The sequence below is a fragment of the Populus nigra genome, chromosome 1 (genome assembly GCF_951802175.1).
Source record: "Populus nigra chromosome 1, ddPopNigr1.1, whole genome shotgun sequence".
In the NCBI taxonomy this organism is placed as follows: Eukaryota; Viridiplantae; Streptophyta; class Magnoliopsida; order Malpighiales; family Salicaceae; genus Populus; species Populus nigra.
The window spans coordinates 35,652,924-35,673,443 of NC_084852.1; the positions used below are offsets into that span (position 1 = coordinate 35,652,924).

The 20,520-nt window shown below is 33.3% G+C and overlaps 3 protein-coding genes across 4 annotated transcripts; 1 reads left to right on the forward strand and 2 right to left on the reverse strand.

The window, feature by feature from the left end:
* The first annotated feature begins 1,033 nt into the window (after positions 1–1,033).
* LOC133677991 (uncharacterized) lies at positions 1,034–5,788 on the forward strand. The gene is made up of 6 exons (XM_062100139.1): positions 1,034–1,312; positions 1,407–1,664; positions 2,340–3,258; positions 3,659–3,754; positions 4,260–4,396; positions 5,135–5,788. The coding sequence occupies exons 2-6, from the start codon at positions 1,462–1,464 to the stop codon at positions 5,307–5,309; spliced, it is 1,530 nt and encodes a 509-aa protein (XP_061956123.1). The 5' UTR covers positions 1,034–1,312; positions 1,407–1,461; the 3' UTR covers positions 5,310–5,788.
* Positions 5,789–7,076: 1,288 nt separating this feature from the next.
* LOC133672816 (exocyst complex component EXO70A1-like) lies at positions 7,077–10,469 on the reverse strand. Of its 2 annotated transcripts, none has more exons than XM_062093353.1 (2): positions 7,967–10,469; positions 7,077–7,329 (listed from the first exon to the last, which is right to left on the reverse strand). In XM_062093353.1, exon 1 carries the CDS (start codon positions 10,111–10,113, stop codon positions 8,197–8,199), a length of 1,917 nt encoding a protein of 638 aa, XP_061949337.1. In that variant the 5' UTR covers positions 10,114–10,469; the 3' UTR covers positions 7,077–7,329; positions 7,967–8,196. The 2 variants fall into 2 exon arrangements, with proteins under 2 accessions (XP_061949337.1, XP_061949345.1); XM_062093361.1 differs by having other exon boundaries at positions 7,077–7,424.
* Positions 10,470–15,744: 5,275 nt separating this feature from the next.
* On the reverse strand, positions 15,745–18,264 carry LOC133681593 (pollen receptor-like kinase 3). The gene is made up of 2 exons (XM_062104682.1): positions 16,902–18,264; positions 15,745–16,802 (listed from the first exon to the last, which is right to left on the reverse strand). Exons 1-2 carry the CDS (start codon positions 18,262–18,264, stop codon positions 16,039–16,041), a joined length of 2,127 nt encoding a protein of 708 aa, XP_061960666.1. The 3' UTR covers positions 15,745–16,038.
* Between the last annotated feature and the right edge of the window lie 2,256 nt (positions 18,265–20,520).

A 20,520-nucleotide genomic window follows, 5' to 3' on the forward strand; every position in this document is an offset into this window, starting at 1 on the left:
ATTTTTTTTATTTTATATAGGGTTATAACGATATCAAATAAACATATTTTTTAGGGTTAGTGCTCAATTTTTTTAAGTTTGATTCCCAGCTTTTTTATCAAATTTTAATTTGTTTTCAATTTCATCATTGGATTCATAATCTTGATTTTTTTTATTTCATCAAGTTTGGTCCTTATTCTCTTATTTTTTATTTGGATTTATTTTTAATTTTGTTTCTCTTTTTGATCTTGTTATTTAATTTAAAATTTGAAGTTGTCCTTTTATTTTTCAAGGATCGAGGATAAGTATCAGTCATGTGTCAGATGACTTAACTTGAGTTAACTCAAGTCAAATGAAAAAAAAAGGATGACATCATGTTGAAAAAAATAAAGTAAAATAGTGAGTGATTTCTTACCCAATCTTAACTAGAGTTGTCACGGGTTAATTAGATCATGAGTCAACTCGTATTTTTTTATCAATTCACAATGGATCAATTCTCTTTAAATTTCTTTTGAATCTTGACTTGTTCTAAGACTTGAGTCACTTGGGTTATGGGTTAACTCATTAAATTTTTTTTTATTTTTCATTATTATATTTATAGATTTTTGAAGATTGAAAATTGTAATTTTTTATATTTTTCTTTTGATATTGTAAAGTCGCTACGAAAAAGTATGAAAAATATGCTGTCATCCTAGGTACTCCACTGTAGTGAAAATTACAACCACCACGAGATCAAAAACTGAAAAGAGCAAGGAACTAACTTAAGCATTCAAAAATAATCACACCGAAACAAGAAGATATTCAAAAGTAAATGATGGAAAGCCTTTTTCGCTGATCCAAAAGTAGGGTGGTAGTGGTAACAACAACCTTCCATGAAAGATCTATTGGCAAAGGAAAACTCACTCAACTTACGACGACTTGTGTGGTGCCCAGATTCCTTTGCATTGCATGGACTGAAAGATCTCTTCACATGAATCAATGGCGTCTGACAGCGTACCAATATATATACATAATCGAATGTTAGGAAACATATGTTGCCTCAAACCATTTGTCTGAAAAAGATTTCCATCACTTCTATTCGTTTTCCTCAAGAAAAAGACGGTAACATAAAGCCAGAAACCGACACCTTGTCTCTTTCCCATACAACAATATATACAGAACGAATGGTGCCAAACAAGATCACAACCATCCACATAATCTCAACCACCAGGAGCCTAAACATCCGATGGCTCCAAGACTCTCATTATTTATTAGCAATAATCAAAGAACTGGTACATGTGTAATACTAATAGAGTATCATTTCTCCAATCCCAAGAGTTACTAATCAAAGCAAGTATCATCTCTCACTGTTAAAAGTCTACACTTCACTTTACTACATCAACACCTTGTCTTTTTTAGCAACTAACCAGCAAGATCTAAACTCGCAGATCCAGAAACACCAAGACACACTCGCAATCCCATTTTCTGTCTTTATCTGGAAGAATGTTTAGGGTTCATAGATCAATATTGTTGTGTGTTTGGTTGTTTATGAACTTGATTGTTGAAGGTTCAGTTCATGAATATAAAGGAGAGAGATTTGTGGGCAAAGGTAATGCCTTTGTTGTTCATGGTGGCAGTGAGGGGATTTACTCTGGAAATCACAATGAGAATAGTGTCCTTCCTGCTAATGGGGACTCTTATATACGGTAATTCTTATTCATTTCTCCACAATCAGCATGCTTACCTTGTATATCTAAGTGTGTGTTAAGTGTAATTATGATAAGTCTCTTGCTTCTTGGAGTTATGAATAGTTATGCTTACACATGTGATGTAGAAATGAGAACAAAGATAGGTTTTTGCTGAGAAGATGCCAAAGTTTATTTCTGTCATCGGTAATCTACTAAATGTACGCCATTGTGGGTCAAGTTTTAGAATTGGAGTAGATAATGCACTTCACAAGAACTAATTGGTTTTCAAGATGAATTAGGGTTCAATGTGGTCTTAAATCATGTAAGCATATAGTGAGAACAGATTGTAAACTTTATCAATTCTAACATAGCATAGAGAATTATCCTCCGAAGCTAAATATTGAGATTCTATTACACACAGGGTCGCAAAGGGTTAAAATGGGTTTGCTACTTTTTGAGCTTAGTAGTTTAAATTCCTAACCTGGGCATCTGGTACCTGGTTGAATTAGGGCTTGTTCATGACCTTGTATTTCTATGTTAGTTTTGGAATTCATCATCAAAATTTGTCTCATTATCATACAACTTTAAATGTATAGCCTGGGTTGATATAATGTATCAAATACAGCATCGTGCTTTATATTCTCAGTATCATTTATTCCCAATGACTAATTTTATGTGGTCATTTGTCACCAGTTTTGAAAAGATTACATTCCGGAGAACTCGGGAATTTTCTAACTTTAGTTCGGGGTTGGTACAAGCTATTGTTTTTGAGGTAGAGGATCGAGAGTTAGTTGGTGGTTCAGCCTATGGTGGTCAAAGAGCTGTCTGCTGCACAGCTGATCTTGCAAAGTTGGGTGTGTGTTCAGAAGGAGAAATCATTCATCGTCCTTCAACAAAAGATCCCAGCTGGCCTCAAGTCTTTGGTGTTTCATTCAACGTAGACGAGCTAGTTGCGACATTCCCATCAAAATCAATACAGATATCCGGTACTGGGATGTATAATTTGTATTTCATGCATTGTGATCCTAATCTTAAAGAGGTAGTTGTAGAGGGGAAAACTATATGGAAAAATCCCAGTGGCTATTTACCTGGTAGAATGGCACCTTTAATGAGATTTTATGGGTTCATGTCCCTTGCTTTTGTTATACTTGGATTATTCTGGTTCTCTCAGTATGCAAGATTCTGGCGAGAAGTTTTTCCATTGCAAAATTGCATAACATTGGTGATAACGCTGGGCATGTTTGAGATGGCTTTCTGGTATTTTGACTACGCTGAATTCAACGAGACTGGAATTAGGCCAACTGGTATCACTTTATGGGCAGTTACTTTTGGTACTATTAAACTTACAGTAGCACGCCTTGTCATTCTGATGGTTTCAATGGGCTATGGTGTTGTGAGACCTACCTTAGGTGGTCTCACATCAAAGGTGATACTGGTTGGAGTGACCTTTTTTGTGGCATCTGAAGTGCTTGAATTGGTAGAAAATGTTGGCACTGTCAGTGACCTTTCTGGGAGGGCCAGACTTTTTTTGGTGCTTCCTGTGTCAATGTTGGATGCTTTCATCATTATTTGGATATTTAAGTCTCTTTCTGCGACTTTAAATAAGCTTCAGGTACTTGGTTTGACATTCTGAATAATGTTTATTCACAGCAATGCCTTTTTTTTCCTTCTTAGCTTGTAATGGATACTGGATACTGGATAGGATGGATTACTATTTTACGCATGACTATTAAAGCTACTATTTGATGCAGAAAACATAGAATTCCATTCTTTTAACTTATGGACTTCATATGGTGTTAGTTAATTGTTTTACATGTTGATTAGAACTACTCTTGATACCCTTTGTATCAGATGATTTGGTAATCTATAAAATCAATCAGAAGCAGAGTATCTGGATTATCAATCGCGTAACATGCATTACATCAGAGTTTCTGATACTACATTTGTACGTGTTCAAATGCAATAGAAGTGAACTTGAATAAAAACATTTCCTTCCTCATTTGATGTCACAGGCTAAAAGGATGATGGTCAAGCTGGATATATACCGGAAATTCACTAATGCTCTTGCTGTAGCAGTTATTGTGTCAGTGGGTTGGATATGCTATGAGGTAATATACAATAATTTCGGACTATATTAGCATTAAGTTTCCTCATCACTGGACAATGATTTAACAAAAATTTACTGTAAAAGCATAAATAATTCACGGATGTTTTTCTAACCACTTGCAATGTTTTACTGTAAGCTAATTGCTTAGCTTCTAGGACTACAGAATTTGGAATAGAACTAAAAGAAAATTCCAATTTCTTTCTTATATATATAAAATAGCAATTTCTTATTAAATATAAAACTATGTTTCTTGCACTCTGACTTAAATGATTTTGTAAGGTATTTGAGTTTTACAAAGCTCTGGGACAGGTTATAACAGATAAAATCTAGGATGGGATGGCTTAAATTGTGAATAAGACAGACAGTTTCAAATTAACTGTATTGTACAAATTGGTACTTTTATCAAAACTGATGAAAAAAAGAGAACTGTTTGTGCAATGTTTTACTGATCCAACTTCATTCATGGAATTCCATCGTCACTAAATTCTGTAGTTTTCTACTTGCAGCTGTATTTCAAAGCAAATGATGTTTACAATGAGCGCTGGCAGAACGCGTGGGTCATCCCAGCTTTCTGGCGAGTCCTTTCCTTCTCTCTCCTATGTGTCATCTGTGCTCTTTGGGCTCCCTCTCAGAACTCAATGCGGTAAGGCATAGTTTGTTTGCTAGACCTTCCTCTTTTTATACCATAATGTCATTGTTAAATCTCTTTCAACCTCCAAGAACTGTCAATGTTTAATAGGCCCCAGCAATGGTCTATAAGAGGTTGGTGCTTCGCTTACATATTAACCTGGTGTGTAAGGGCTTGTTTGGGATTGTGGTAGTGGTGGTGGTTCAAAGTGCTTTTTACTTAAAAATGCATCAAAATGAAGTTTTTTTATTTTTTAAAAATTATTTTTAATATCAGCATATCAAAATGATCTAAAAACATTAAAAAAAAAATTCATTTTAAGCAAAAAAAAAAATCAAAATTTTTGGGAACACACCTTAAGTAAGATGTGGTTAAGCGACTACAGGGTGTGAAAAGTGCTTTCAATCAACTTTATGAACTGTCACCATTTTAGGGACAACAGGAACTTAATGATGAATTTGCAGTTTGCTTGGATCGGCACTAAAGATATTAACTTTATAAATACATAGCTTAATACTGTCGTACCATTATTTTCACCTAAAGATGTAAACAGAATACCCATCCAACATGCTTGTGCACTTTTATTCATCTTGTTCTGTCTTTCAGTTATTAAGCACTCCCTTAATTTTGTTACTGTCTTCTTGATCGTTTCTTGATTTCTTGAAAGAAAGATCATCTTCTTGGGTTGGGGCATCAACTTTACCTTAATTTTGTTACTGTCTTCTCCTTGATCATTTCTTGATTTCTTGACAGATACGCTTACTCAGATGATGCAAGTGATGAGTTCGATAGGGATGATGGTACTTTAACACTCATTAAACCATCCACAATACCTTCTAAGGATGTTCGAAGTGCACTGGAACCTAGACCAGTGCAAGCCAGCAATGAAGCATCAAATAGTGATTCGGAAGAAGATAAGAGAGAGTAATGCAAATCTCAATTACGAAGCTCTAAAGCAGGTGTGCAATCATCGCTCTAAAGCAGGTGTAACCATCTGTTATTGTTGTATCTATCACTCCCTAGATATGCATCGAGAATTATTGCAGGAGCAAAATTATACAAGGCAAAAGTCTACTTTGGGATTGCAATAGGATGGCTTTTTCTTCAGCTCTTGTTTATCATTTTTGCTCGTGGTATTTCTATGTACGTTTTTTTAGATAAGATTTCTATGTACTTGTTACAGTAATCCTTGAATGTGCATTATTGGTTATAGAGGAAACGATGGAGCATATTTTTGTTAAGTTTTGATACCTTATTGGATTGTAGTTCTCTAGCCATGTTTTACGCATGCGGGGAATGGTAACTATATGAAAAAAAGTGCTATGAGAACTTCTGTATTTTTACTTAAAGGACCATGTCGGAGTTGTCACTTGTTAATAAGAATGCCAAGGGAAAATTTCTGCTTAATTTGTTTTGGGTCCCCTACAAATGCTTGAAGAAGTGGATTTGACCGACAAATTTCTTAGCTAGTAAGCATCCAAAGGATGTTGCTAGAGTGGGGGATTTGGCTGATGCAAATTTAGACCAGAAAGAAAATGACTGTTGACTTGCTTGCATGTTGCTTTATAATCTCTACTATTTTAGCAGTTGATTGATTCTCCCCTTCGACTTGCCTTAATTTTCTAACTTTTAGCTATTCGGTTGTCGCAAATATCCTCTTGTGATTAGTTTCATTTGACTATTTTCGGAAATGTCTTATGTTTTTTCTGTCTCTTTCGTAGATGTAAGTAAATCTATTAGCATTAAGAGAGGACATGAACAAGAAGAAGAATTCGGCATTCTTAGAAGAGAGAGAATGACAAAAACTTCTCTACCAGAACTTTCCGATCTCTTTTGATTATCAGCTAATGGAACAAGAAGAAATGCTCCCATAACAGCATTTACAGGCAAAAACTTTTCCATCTTTGCATAAAATGGAAAACTATTTCTTTTTATAATTGTAACAAGACATAATTTCAGTTCCAAAATAGTTTCATTAACTACAAATATCGTCTCTCCATTCAATTCTATTTTAGGAAAAAAAACAAAAAAAAAACCTGTTGTGATACAACCGAGTCTCTGTCACTTCAATTCAAGACTGTTCTGGTCTAAATCACTCATTGTTAATTCATCTATGCTTCAAATTTACAGCACAACATCATAGGGACACCCCAGATGGTTCGACTATTCTGCCTGCTTAAAGAAAGAGTTGGCCTGTAGTCCACTACCCTAGAGGACACGGGTACTGATTACTGAACAAAGGCAATAATAGCCCTGCTAGTTTAGTTTGGGTCTAGATTCATACAAATAACGGCACCAGATAAGACCTGTTCCCTACACTTTTGGTGATCTAATGAAGGGAGGTAAAGAGTAAAGACAATGACAATTAGGAGAATTCAGTTTCCAGTTCATTTCATTATCAAACAAGAAGCCATCAATCTGCGTTGATGATGGATTTGTCCCAGATTGAAGGGTGATGAGTTTCTTTGCAAACATGATAAAACTAATGGAAACCATTCAAAAAACGGGTAGCCAAGCCTCTTTCCAAAAGGAGATAGTCTAGCCTTGGTGGTAAACCTCATTTGCAAGCTGCTATGAGCTTCAATTTGAAATCAGTTACCATGAAACATCCAGCAATCTAAAAGTGTAAAAAACACACTGTATATCTGATGTACTGGGTCACTAAATTCAAGCAAAACAAGCAGAGACAAAACTATTAGCCGAGTTCGAATGAATTAGAAAAACGTATCTAGTAGGAATTCTTTATGTATCCAAACCAAATCGAAAGTTGAATCCACAAATTGTCAAAGTTACACTAATGCCAGCTGGAGATTACGTTGCTAAAGAAAAAAGATGACATGAAAAGCTTCCAAATTTATTCAAGCACAAAAAGGTCCAGGTTTTTGTCATATCTTGCAGGACTTTCTGTCTGTGACGGATCTCAACCTTGAAATGTATCTGGCATCAACCTTCATGAAATCAATGGTAAACAGAAATTAAACAAAGGGACAATCATCAAGTGACAAATGACGGATCTCAACCTTGAAATGTATCTGGCATCAACCTTCATGAAATCAATGGTAAACAGAAATTAAACAAAGGGACAATCATCAAGTGACAAAATTGGTTTCAGTGGGCAAGAATTAGCTGCGCTATCTAATTGTAAAAGTTCTAATGCAACAGCTTAGTTGAGTGATAGTCACAAGCACCATAGCCATGCGTCATTTCTGTAGATTTTCAATAGGAGTTAGAAAAGAAACCTTATGCAGATTCATCCTCAATAAATGCACGTTTAGTGACTTCAGTTGTCATTTTCAATAACTAACATTCATATTTCCTTTGATCAATGGAAAAAACACCAACTACCTACACATATTTAAACCAACCTTTACTACCTTTCCCGTATCATCAAAGCTTATTCAGTTTCATTTCCAAATGCATTTAACTCGGGCCACAAATAGATTAGTCCGGGAGAATTTTAATGCTAGGAAAAGCAAACTGATTCTTCATATAATATATAGTAAGAAAATCACACATACAACAATTCCCCTATGAACAAGTGGAACAAAATCTAGAATGTGGTGCCCAAACAAACAACATGCTTACAGTGTGGAAGCATTCAGGTTGAGAGACCTGGCTATTCAAGAGAGAGCTACACCAAATCTTCCCAAAGAACTCTACTTGTTCTGATCCACGGAAAATTAACTGATGATACATAAAAGAACTAGAGTGCACAGGGCAGCCCCCTATTAACCAGCACCATATCACCCAAACACTTCACAAAAAATTCAAAGAATGTGTCCTAGTTTCTAAATCGGCAAAACTTATCCATTCCTTCACTGAGATCTCCTCCTCAGGTGCTGAGATACAGGATAACCCTCGAAGAAATCCAAGACAGCACTCTCTAAATCCTCCACTGAATACTTGATATAATTTTCCGGATGCTTTCCACTCTCTATGTGACTCCTGAACCGTCCAAGAAATGACCTATAAGCTGGGATCAACTTCTCAGATATAGAAATTCGAAGCTCCTCCCGAAGCTGAGAATCCGGAATCAACCATGTTGCTTGAGTCCTGTGAACCTCCTCAAACATAGCATTGAAGGTCTTAAACCTCTCTCTCAAAGCACTCTTTGAGACACCAGAAGAGAAACTCCCACTTACATGTAACCCCTCATCCCTCAAGCAATACAAAACACTCACCCAGGTTGCTCTCTGGTAACTAGTTGCCGCCTGCCTGAATTTTCCTGTTAGCTTTCTCAAGTAATCATCTCCAATCATTTCTCTCAATTCTGGTGACCCTTTAATCTTCTGAACAATATAGTGAACATTGTTCATTATAAACAGATGGGCCAACGATGCATCCTTGTAGTGCTTGGACTTGCCCTCCAAATTGAATTGCAAAATCACAATAATCCAAATCAAATGAAGGGCTAAAGGGGTTTTCCCCTCTAGTTCAGCAAATTCCATATCAGGTGTAGTTGGATCACCCGAATATCTTGACCCAGTTGATGGTTTTGACATAATAAGCTCAATCAAGGTCTGCTTATAATCCGAAATCAAACTGATGTAATTCATCACATACCTTGTCAATGGATGAATTGTCCCTCCAGGCACCGGAACCCTCGACGGCTCACGCAAAACAGCACTCTCAAACTCAGATAAAATCCCCCTAGCAGCCTCAGCCAATCTTGACAAAATCTCAGCAGCCTGGACTCGAATGGAATCAGCAGATTTTGATTCAAAAACAACCTCAATATCAGGCAACAAGTCCATCAAAGCATCGTGTAAGTCCAAAATCTTGAACATTTTCTCAGGAGATCTCCTGCTAATACTAATTGCCTCAGCAAAATTAAACAATTGAATAGCTGGACCCTTGACAGTCTCCATAAAACAAGCATCGTCGATAGCAGTACCAATCCCATAAAAAATCTCCTCACAAAGCTTCTTCTCACTAGCAAACAATATCCTAACACAAACCTTGGCCGCCCTAATCCACCTCCTGATCTTGGTCTCCAAAGCCTCCCATTCTAGTCTCTGAATATCCCCAATACTCAACTTCTCAATCCCAAGTCTCCGAAAACTCGCATCCACAGCTGATTTCCTCACACTCCCATAAACCTGAATACACTCCCTCAAGTACCCTGCAGAGATCATCCGTTTAGCAATGGACTGAAGGTCTGCTACAGCTTCTTGAGGAATCAGATCGATCTCACGAATACTACTCGTAGATCGATAACTAGCACTACTATTACTCGAATCTGCACGCTGTATAGGATCTAAAGCATCAACATGATCACCACCACCACCACCACCAACTTCCTCCTGGTCAAATTCATTGCTGCTTCCTACCGAACTAGTATTGTGGTTCAAAGAAGAAGCAGGAGCAGGAGCATGATCAGGAATGAAAAGAGAGTCCACTTCAACAGGGCTTGTATGGTTAATAAGGATATTGCGGAACTCATCTTCAAGTCTAGCCATGGCGATCTGTATAGCAGAGTTGACTTTGTTACTATTACTATCTTGATCATGATGATGGGATGAAGGAGGTGATATTGAAGTCGATGACATAGACTTTTGGATTTCATCAACAGCTTGTAAGTATAGATCCACTTCTTGACGATCTCCACCAAAGATCATTCTTTCTCTTGCTTCTTCTGATGCTGTTGAGTCCCACCTCAGAATTATCTTCTGGGCATCTTCAAAAGGCTCTGCAAAAGAAGTACTTCTGCTGTAATTTTCTGGTGGTTCCATGATTGACTAGCTACAAGAAACCAAGAACCAAAATTTTAATCTTGAAAAGGCAAAGGGTATTATATTTATCTCAAAAATTATACGAAGTTAAAAGAAATGTGTTCTCTTTTCTTTTCTTTTCTTTTTCCGGGTTTTCGCTTTTGTATATAGCAGAAAAATGCTTTCTTTTTAACCTAAAATCTTGAAAGGAGGAGGAATTGGCTTTGGAATCTTGAAAAAGAGATGGTGGTGGGGGTATATTTGCAGGAGGAACTGTAGATTATAGACGGATGGTTATTGGTGTTAAGTGTTAGCGTGTATGTGTATGTGTATGTGTGGAGTAGAGTATAGTTTTGGCCTTTGGGAGTGGTGAGGACTAGTTTAAGTAAGGGCAACTGTGGGGATTTTTGTCTGAAACCGAAACGTTTGATTGAGTGTTGAATTAAAAGAAAAGAAAAGAAAATCTAACTTCGACCGTTTATCTATTTATTTGCTGGAAAATAATTATTTTAAAAAGTAAATTTTAAAAATTATTTTTTAATATTTAATAGTATAATAAAAAATAAATTAAAAAATACTTTCCAATATTTGATTATGTTATAGAAAATGAGCTGGAAAATAACTTATTAATGTTTTATTTTTTTCAAGATTATTAAAATAATGAGGAACAAATCTTACAAATTAAAAGGTTGAATGGGAATGAAATTGAAAAAAAATATAATTTCATAAATTACCTCAGATAAAATAAATAATAATCAAAATAATAGAGATCAAATAAAAAATAAAAAAATCAAAAGATGAAGAAATTAAAATAATAATAATTAACATTTCATAAATTATTTCAAATAAAATAAGTAACAATCAAAAGAATGAGGATCAAATTTGATAGATAAAAATTTTCAATAAAAAAATGATAAGAAAAAAACAAATAGCAATTATAAAAATAAGGACCAAAGTTAATATAAAAATTAAATTTTAAGAGATGAAATTAAAAAAAAATATTCAAAACAAAATATATATAGCAATCAAAAGTTTGAGGATCAAATTTGATATAATCAGCAAATAATAACATTTCTAAATTTTTCACAACTTCTAAAAAGTGTTTTCCGCCTAAATTTTTCAAAAAAATACTTTCATGAAAACCAAGTCACACATGAAAGTTTGGAAAGTGTTTTCCCGGAAACCACTTTCCGAAAAACAAACACAGCCAAAAGGAAAAACATTTTTCTAGAAACTAAGTCAAATTTTTCTTTGACTGGAAAATGTTTTCCGTTGACCAACTTTTCTAATGGTAAGCAAATACAGGAAAGTTTGGAAAATGGTTTCCCGTAAACGACTTTCTAGGAAACAAATATAGCCTACTTAGTATAATTCTTTCTTTAAAAAACCTTCTCTATTCATCCTGGCATGCTGGAATCTCTTTTAGAATATACCGGCAATCTCGCCCAGTCTGGTCAATCTCTCTCTCTCTTTCTTTTTAAATTACAAGATCTCAACCAGATAGTCAAAATATTTTTTATTTTTTTATTTTAAATTTTTATTTTTTAGATCAATTTAATATACTAATTTTTAAAATAAAAAAATATTTAAAAATATTTTTAAATAAAAAAACATTTTAAAAAATAATATCCACCTCGTAATTATACAAATACTTATAAAATATTGATACATCATGGAGTCCCGTGAATTATGATTTTATTTATTTTTTCTAGTAAAATCATTTTAGCCACACTATTGCTAGTGCTGCTATACATAATTTCTAGTTTTTGTTCCGGGTGAGTAATTTTTCTCTTTAATAATTTTATATAATGGTGATTTTAGAAAAATAAAATAAAAAAGCGACTATGTAATTATTAATAGAAATTGAGTTTTCCTCCTCGAGAATTTTAATAACTCATTCCTATATCAATCAATCTAGCATGTTCAAGAGAATAAATTTCCTTGACTATTAATTTTAAGATTTAAACTCAAATAATTAAAAATAATCATATCTATTCATTCAAAGTTGAGTTCGATACATTTCCTCCGTCGGAGTAGCAAAAATCCTCCAAGATTAAAAAATAACAGTCTCAATATTTTATTATATAATTTTTTATTTTAGGATATTTTATAAGAATGTGGTGTTTGATATTGCGGTTTACCAGTATTTTTTAAAAAAATTATATTAATTTTAGTTTTAAATTATTATTTTTTATATTTTTAGATCGTTTTGATGTGTTAATGTGAAAAAATAATTTTTTTAAAAAAATATTATTTAAATATATTTCCAATCAAAAGATATTTAAAAAATAAACTCTATCATATTTACAAATTTAAACAAAATAATTCAAATTTAAACAAAATAATTCTAAAATTCTATTATGAAAGAAGTGATTTACTTAGCTGGTTAGGCGTGACTTATAACAGTAGTAGAAATTAATTAATTTTTTTTAATGATAATATCATAAATAATTTTTTTTTTAAATATACTTTTTTAAAAAGTAATTTCTACTACTTTATATATGACATGTCTAGAAAGTTAAATGGGAAGTCAAAGCCCATGCCCACACGAAATGATTCGAGTGGGCTCCTTGGACATCATCAGTCAGTTTTGGGTGCGAATTCCATGATCTCAATCTCATAATAGCCTAGACGGGCCCTCATTTATTTCTCCTCGGCAACACATTGATTGGGAACTGTACTCTGCAATGCCGGCGTGCTCATTATGGATAGGGTATCTCTGGAGAGGTGATGTAAATTATTATTTTTAAAATTTAAATTTTTTGTTTAAAATATTTTTTTATGTTTTTAATTTTTTTAATGTAATAACATTAAAATAATTTTAAAAAAATAAAAAATTTTATTTTAATATATTTATAAACTAAAAATACTTTGAACCACCATCACTACTACAATTTTAGATTCATCTTTAGTCTATAAGATTTATCTAAATATTTTAATTACTAAATAAATTTAAGTAAATGAGATTAAAATCAATTCATATTAATTGTGAATATTTTTTTAATTTATTATGTATTCAACATCATGTATATATTTTGTTTTCGAGTTTAAATATATCATATGATTTATATAATATATTTGATTTTGACCAATAAAAATAAACCTTCAATTAATTATTTATTTTAAAATTTTCAATAATAGAAAGAAGATAGGCGTTTAATTTAATTAATGAATTTATAAAAAAAACTCATGAAATAATCATTAATTATGAGAGGAAAGTATTTTAATAAAATAATAAACAATAAAAAAATATACATGCATAAAAAAAATATAAATATATAAAAAAAATTCGATCAAGTTGGGTAACGAGCTTGTGTGCCCGGGGCCCGAGGCAACAAGCTCGAGTGCTTGGGCAACTCGTATGGAACCCAAACATTAAAAAAAAAATTGAATAACACATTGTTTAGATCTTAAAAAACATATTATTGTATGCAACTTTTGATAAACAGAGGGGTGATTTTAAATCTCAATTTGTATACCATTTTTACCTATAACATTTTAGAATCATCCTAACAACATCAAAAAAAAAAAAAATATTTTTAAACCTCAAAGCATGTTTTAATCAACTTTGAAAACTAAAAGAAAATCAGATTATCTCTCCTTTTTCTAACCTCATTTTAATACAAATGAACATATCATTAAAATCTAAAACTAGTGTTATTAAATCTTGCTCGGCTTGATGAATTAATTCATAACTTGATCAACCTACACTAAATTTAAAAAAGTTTATGTGAGAGTTGTTTTGATCAAACGAGCATAATCTAGTTAAAATCTAAATTGATTTTAAAAATTAATTATATCAATATTGTTTAAAATTTACTAGAAATAATAGGTGACTCAGGCTTTAAGCTGAGTCATAAACATATATAGATTTAATAACTTTGCATCAAAATTGCCAAACCAAATTCAAAATTTCAAAAACATCACTTAAAAAAATACAGCATTTTAAGCCAAAATAACTCAAATAAGACTTCGTTTTGAGCACTGTTCATAACTGCAATGCAACCGTCCGTTATCTTTTAGTTTTTTATATGATATTATTGTGATTAATTGGCTAATCAATAATCATATCATAAAAGACAAAAACCAAATAAACATGAATGAGAAATTGTGAGCACAGCTGTTTTGCAGAGAAACAAGAGCTTACTGTGCTGGCCCTGGCTTACTCGCTCAAGTACTATGAAAGGCAAATAATTAGCATATGCTTTCAGCCACAGAACAGACTTAGAATAATTAATTTATGAAATTAAATGATAAAGAATTAATTAAGTCAATTAATCTACTGCCAAAATAGGCCGACATTCACGTGCATTCATGCTCGCACTTACGTTTATGATTTAAATAAAACAAATTAAATCAAAACAATAGAAGATGTATAGAACTAAGTGCAGATGACAGGCAGTAATAACAGTACATTCTCTCTCTCTCTCTCTTTTTTAATGAATTTTCTGATTCTGCAAATATGGTTTCAAGTGCTTGCTAATAAATTATTATTAATCAACGACGTTAATAAATGATTATTAATTATTACTAAATAATTTGGTGCACGAGTGGCACTGCTGCAGGGTCACTTAAAAAAAAGGAGAAACTCGAGGTCTTGGTTTTGCTAATTATATCTGGTATGGCATGGTAAAGTTGCTGCTGCCGGCCAGCCAATTCCAGGAGCTCAAGCACAGGCCCCCCTGAAATCGCATTTGCCTATACCATGGTGTCCAGGCTCAATGTGTAATGCATGAGGCTGTGGATAAGTAAAGATGTGATGTTATGGCATGGAAAGCTACGAGATTTTGCATGCCGTCATTGTTTTGTCAGAGCAAAAGGTGGGCTAGCTATTGTTGTGTGCCAGATTAGAACCCTATCAATTTGAATCATTTTTTAATGTTCATGCTGCTGATTTCTCCAGCTGTGGTGAGCTATCTGTGAGGTACAGAAGGGTTGACTACATGTGTTTTTAATCTGTATATGAGTTGTAACTTGGGAGTCTCAATGGGATTCTCGAGGTGCATCTCAAAATGCATGATTAATTCGGCCTTAATCAATGATTTAACAAAAAAATATTTCTGGTTGGGGAGTCCCGATGGGGTCTTTATTGCTTAATTCCCTCAGAAATTAACAATGTTTTGGCTTTTATATGACTTCACCTTGATCTGAGGAGCCAGCTGATTTGGTTAATCATTTCAGCAACATCGAGGTGAAGACACTTGCTTCAGCTCCATCTACCAAGGAACAAGAAGAAAAGGGGAGAGCATAAGCTTCGAGAAATGTTTTGTCGAAGCTGAAATGAACACTCAGATTTACAAAGGAAACTAAGATCGGTTAATATGCTGGAGCAGTAGTCATAGAGGCTTTCTGTTAGTGTTTGTCAATGCAGAAGTCTGGAAGCATTAACTTAATGGAAGCTCCACCTCATTGTGTACATAGAAGTTGAACAAAATGTTAAGCTATTTTAGGTGATGAAAGCTTCCCCTTTCCGCTTCTGTGATGTTTCTGATGCAAAATTAATCCTGATGCACAGGTTGCACAGAGTAGGAGCTTGTAATTGAAACTTGTATGTTGCAGAATTCTTAGAAACTGAAATGATCATGCTTGGTCTACAAGCTATTAAAACTAGTTTCTTGAAGTGAAGCACTACAAGAAAAATGCACAGCATGATCACAAAAATCTAGCAGCAAGTTTGAAAGTTCAAAGAAAAACTCTCTGTCCAGAAAAATAAAGTAAGGAAAAGGGAAAAGGTTCTAACACTATGTGATTAAGTTACAAGTCTAGTGCATGTGCATTGTAACTCCACATTCACATTTTCTTGTTGTGCCGAAACCTCGAAAATGTTGTCCAGTCATCATTGCAGATGCTACTGAAACTCACTGTCCTAAGTTGGATTGGACCTAATTTCCCTTCTTTTGAAGAGTTCCTTTAAGTAGAATTTGATGTGTCATTGCTGAAGAGTATCTAAATAGGAGCCGGAAAAGAAAAATGATCACGACTCAGGTGTTTAGTTCCATCCATAAAGCTACCTGATCCATGTCTCCTCCAAGGGCTCTCCCCATCAACTTCTTGAATATCAGACACGCTGGTCTGTGGTGCATCTGCATAACCATCTCGAAGTGATGGTAAAACTTGCATTGTCCTGCCCTCATGGTTACTGTCTTCCAATTTTATGCCCTGTATCATTTGAATAGCATCTGTGATGTCTAACCGTTGCTGAGGATTTCTTTTAACACAAGCAGCCCCAATACCCAAGAGCTGCCTCATCTGACCAAGTGAATTTGTTGAGCTTGCAATTTGAGGATCAAGCAAATCAGTTTCTCTGCCATCGGAAACTGCTGATTCCACCCATTGGACTACATCAGTCCCTCCCTTGGCGTTGTTGAGATACTGAGAAGGAAATTTTCCTGTAAGGATTTCAAGTACGATGATCCCTAGACAGTACACGTCGCACATAGGTGATACACCATATTGCGCTGCTTCTGGGGCTTTATACCCAAACAATGCTTGAGCCAACATTGGAGGGCTGATCAGGGGACTAAGTCCAAATTCTGAAAGCAACGGCTCGTTATCATTGCTAAGAAAGACATTGCTTGATTTGAGATTGCCATGAAGCAAGGGAGAGGAAGCAAGTTTTGTATGAAGATAGCCCAATCCCTTGGCAATCCCTTGAACAATCTTAAGACGAACAAACCAATTGAGTTCAGCATGTGATGTTCCTCGATCACCTGAAGAAATATTATGTTAAGCAAGATACATGAATGTTGAGAAAAACCAAACATGAGATGAACCTTTGTAAAAGAAGACATTGGAAAATGGTATCTTACCATGCAACAAATAAAGCAGACTGCCTTTAGGCATGTATTCATATACCAACAGCTTCTCATCCGGCCGATAAAGAAAAGCTAATGGTGTCAAAATATTAGTATGATGCAGTCTTCCTAGCTTTCTGATTTCTGCATCAAATTGATCTTTGGACAATGTATTCATTTCTCTCGTTCTCTTGACCACCACCATAGCACCGTTAGCCATCTGCGCCTTATACAAAGACCCCATTCCTCCATTTCCAAGCACTTCTGCCGAAGCTTTCATCAAATCTGGCAACCCAAATACACCTTTTTCGTTGTTCACAATAACTAATTCCCCTACACCACCCCTTCCATTATTAGACCCTTTACGGCTTGATCCCATCTTTCTGGTAGCATCCACTCCCTTTGGTCTATTCGACAACGAAACTTGCACATCAAGTGCTGCTGCTGCTGCTGCTGCATTACCATTACTTCTATTTTCAATCACATCAAAATCTTTGTCCCTTCGCCTCATTCTAAAGATTATCAATGCTGTTATAGAAAGAAGCAACACAGCCAGAGTTACGGCCCCCGCGACTGTCTTTGTAACATCATTGCTGTTATGACCTCTGTCTTTGCTAACCATCATATCAGCATCCAAACCAACACCGGTTGGTGATTCTGATGATGTCTGCATTGTGTTTTCACACCCTCTGCCAAATCTGTCTCCACAGAGATGATCATTTCCATCAAAGGAACTATAATTGAATATTGCTAAATTCGGTGGGATTTCCCCTTCCAGCCTATTGTTTGACACATTAAATGACATCAATGTTGGTTGATCAATAGATGGAATAGTCCCACTAAACTGATTGTTCTCGAGATGTAATTCGCTAAGCCGAGGCAACTCAGCCAGTGATGGTGGAATTCCTCCAGTAAACTTGTTATCGGAGAGCCAAACTTTCTTCAGAGACTTCATCTTCGAGAAGAAATCCGAGGGAATCTCACCAGAAAACTGGTTCCCTCTCAAGTATATAGCCTTTAAATTGCCTAAACGATTGAGTTCAGGAATTGCACCTGTAAAAGAATTACGATCAAAGCTTAGGCTCCTGAGTCCCTGTATAGTAGCCAATGCATCAACGTCAATGGTTCCTGATAAGCCCATGTTTTCGAGCTGAAGACCCGTGACAATGCCATCGAAACAAAGAAGTCCGTTCCAGTGAGTTTGTCTATTGCAAGGGACAGAGCCTGAGATCCAAGAGCTAAGAGCACCAGCGTTAGTAAATGATTTTTTAAGCCTAAGCAAAGCTTCAGAATCAGAAACAGAAGATGTTAACGAAAAATGGAGGGTAAAAATGATGAAGAGAAAAAGAAATGGATGGAAATGCCAATCTAATTCCATTACTTTGGCAAAAGAGCTTGACAAGTTTTTGCACTGCAATTTCCCGTGTGATTTTTTTGTGGGGATTTGTTGAATTTCCATGTTTTTCGGTTATTTGCCTTCTTTTCTTGTGGTCTCCTCATTTTTACCCCCTATTTGTTTTCTTTTTGTGAGGCTTAGAATTGGGATGGAGGCATGGAATTATTGAAGACTTGAATCTCGGATGCTAATTCTATAGAAAAAATAAATCTTATTTTTTTTAAAACAAATAAATTCTTAAATTTAATTAAAAAATGAAATATATGTTTTAATTATTAAGAACTATATTAAATTGAAAATAAGGAAAAAATATCTTAAAATCTTTATTTTTTATATCAAATTTGTCCACAAGATTTAAGAAATTCTTAATTAAATCTTTCCATTCATATTTGATCATGAATTCTATCCAAATTGTACTATTATTTTGTAATAAATGAAATTGTTTTATATGAAACTTAACATTTGTATATAGGAATTGTAATATAATTACCCAGTTGATAAATAAAAGTTGTTTGGTATAAAATCGATACAAAAACATATTTGAGGAAACCAATTCAATAATTAGTTGATTATTTATTGTTTTAACAAAAATAGTATTGTTTTGTTTTATAAAAAAATAGAATTGATCCGGATAACCCGATCAATCAGTTAAAACTCATGACTTCGGTCTTGGATCGAATCTATTACTGAGGTGATTTTAAGAACTATGGTTTTGTATGGTGTATAGAAACAAAAATAACAAAAAAAAATGGATTGATCTATTGATTTAGGAATTAATAATATATTTTCTTTATTGAAAGAGTTAGGTAACGCAAGGAAATTTGACTATGAGAAAGTATTTTTTAGAACATACAACTACTAAGTGAGTGTTTGGGTAAGCGGTTGAAACTGTGTTTTCTAAAAAATAAATATTTTTTGTTTAAAATAATTATTTTTTATGTTTTTTATTATTGTTTAGATGTGCTGATGTCAAAAATAACTTTTTTAAAAATATATTATTTTGATGTATTTTCGAGCAAAAAGTATTTTGAAAAACAACCACTACCACACTCTCAAACACCTATATGAAGGATGCTCAACATCAATTAAGAAACTATTTAATTATTGCTAATATGATAAATTAATTAATTTTGAAAAACTTTAAAAACTAAATTATAGTTACCTCAATCATATATCTCACACACACTAGCTTTAAAATACACGCTATGAGGTAGTTAGAACTCCAAGTTAATTTTTAACATAGTAAAATAAAAAAAATATTAATACTATAGATGTATTTTATTGTATCATAATTGTTTTAATTGAGAAACTAAAACAATACTATGTATACTTAATGAAATAAATTATAAAAATATATGAATTGATAAGTTGTGAAAGAATCTTTTATGCTAATTAAATATTTAAATGAAAAGTTAATCTTTCTTCAAAAAACAAAAGACAACTAAGTATGTAAATATTCAACCTCGACATTTTTTTTTAATTTATGTGTTTTAATTTATCTATTTATTTATTTTAGAGGTTATTTTTTATTAAGAACAAATTATTTTTATTTTTATAAATACATCAGGAAAATATAATTTATTTATATCAAATACAAAAAAAGAAGATATATTATAATAATCTATTTGAAATATTATATATATATATATATATATATATATATAAATGAAGTAATATTTTAAAAAATGAACTAAAATTAAAAAATAAAAATCAGAGAGAGGGAATTAATTTAGATTTAAATAAAAAATTAATATAAAGAAAAAAAAAAGAAAGGGTATTAATTAGTTTCTTTTAATAATCAAAATAAAAGTGAGGTCATGCTCTGATGGGTCAAGCTCACGTGTTTCGAGTTAATTAAAAAGTCAATGCTTGCACCATGTTTTTCTTTTCCTTCAAGAACGGATGACAAGTAGTTTTTTTAAAAAAAAAAAATAAGTTGAGCTATTTTTCAGTTAATTCCAATGACTAAAATTATAAAGGTCTATGTTTTTTAAACTTAGAACTCAATTTTTATCCTTCTATTTTACTTGAAAACACTTTCAAACACATAATATAAACCTCGAACAAGCAGTTACTTATCTCATAACATAAAAATAATCATTTTTAAAAGTAAAAATCAACTGAAGAAAAAACCAAATTGATTTTGATCTACCTTTCCCAAAATATTTATAGGAAAAACATCATCCACATCAAATTTCTCTTAAGAAGAGGAACATATTAACACAAAAATCACATTTT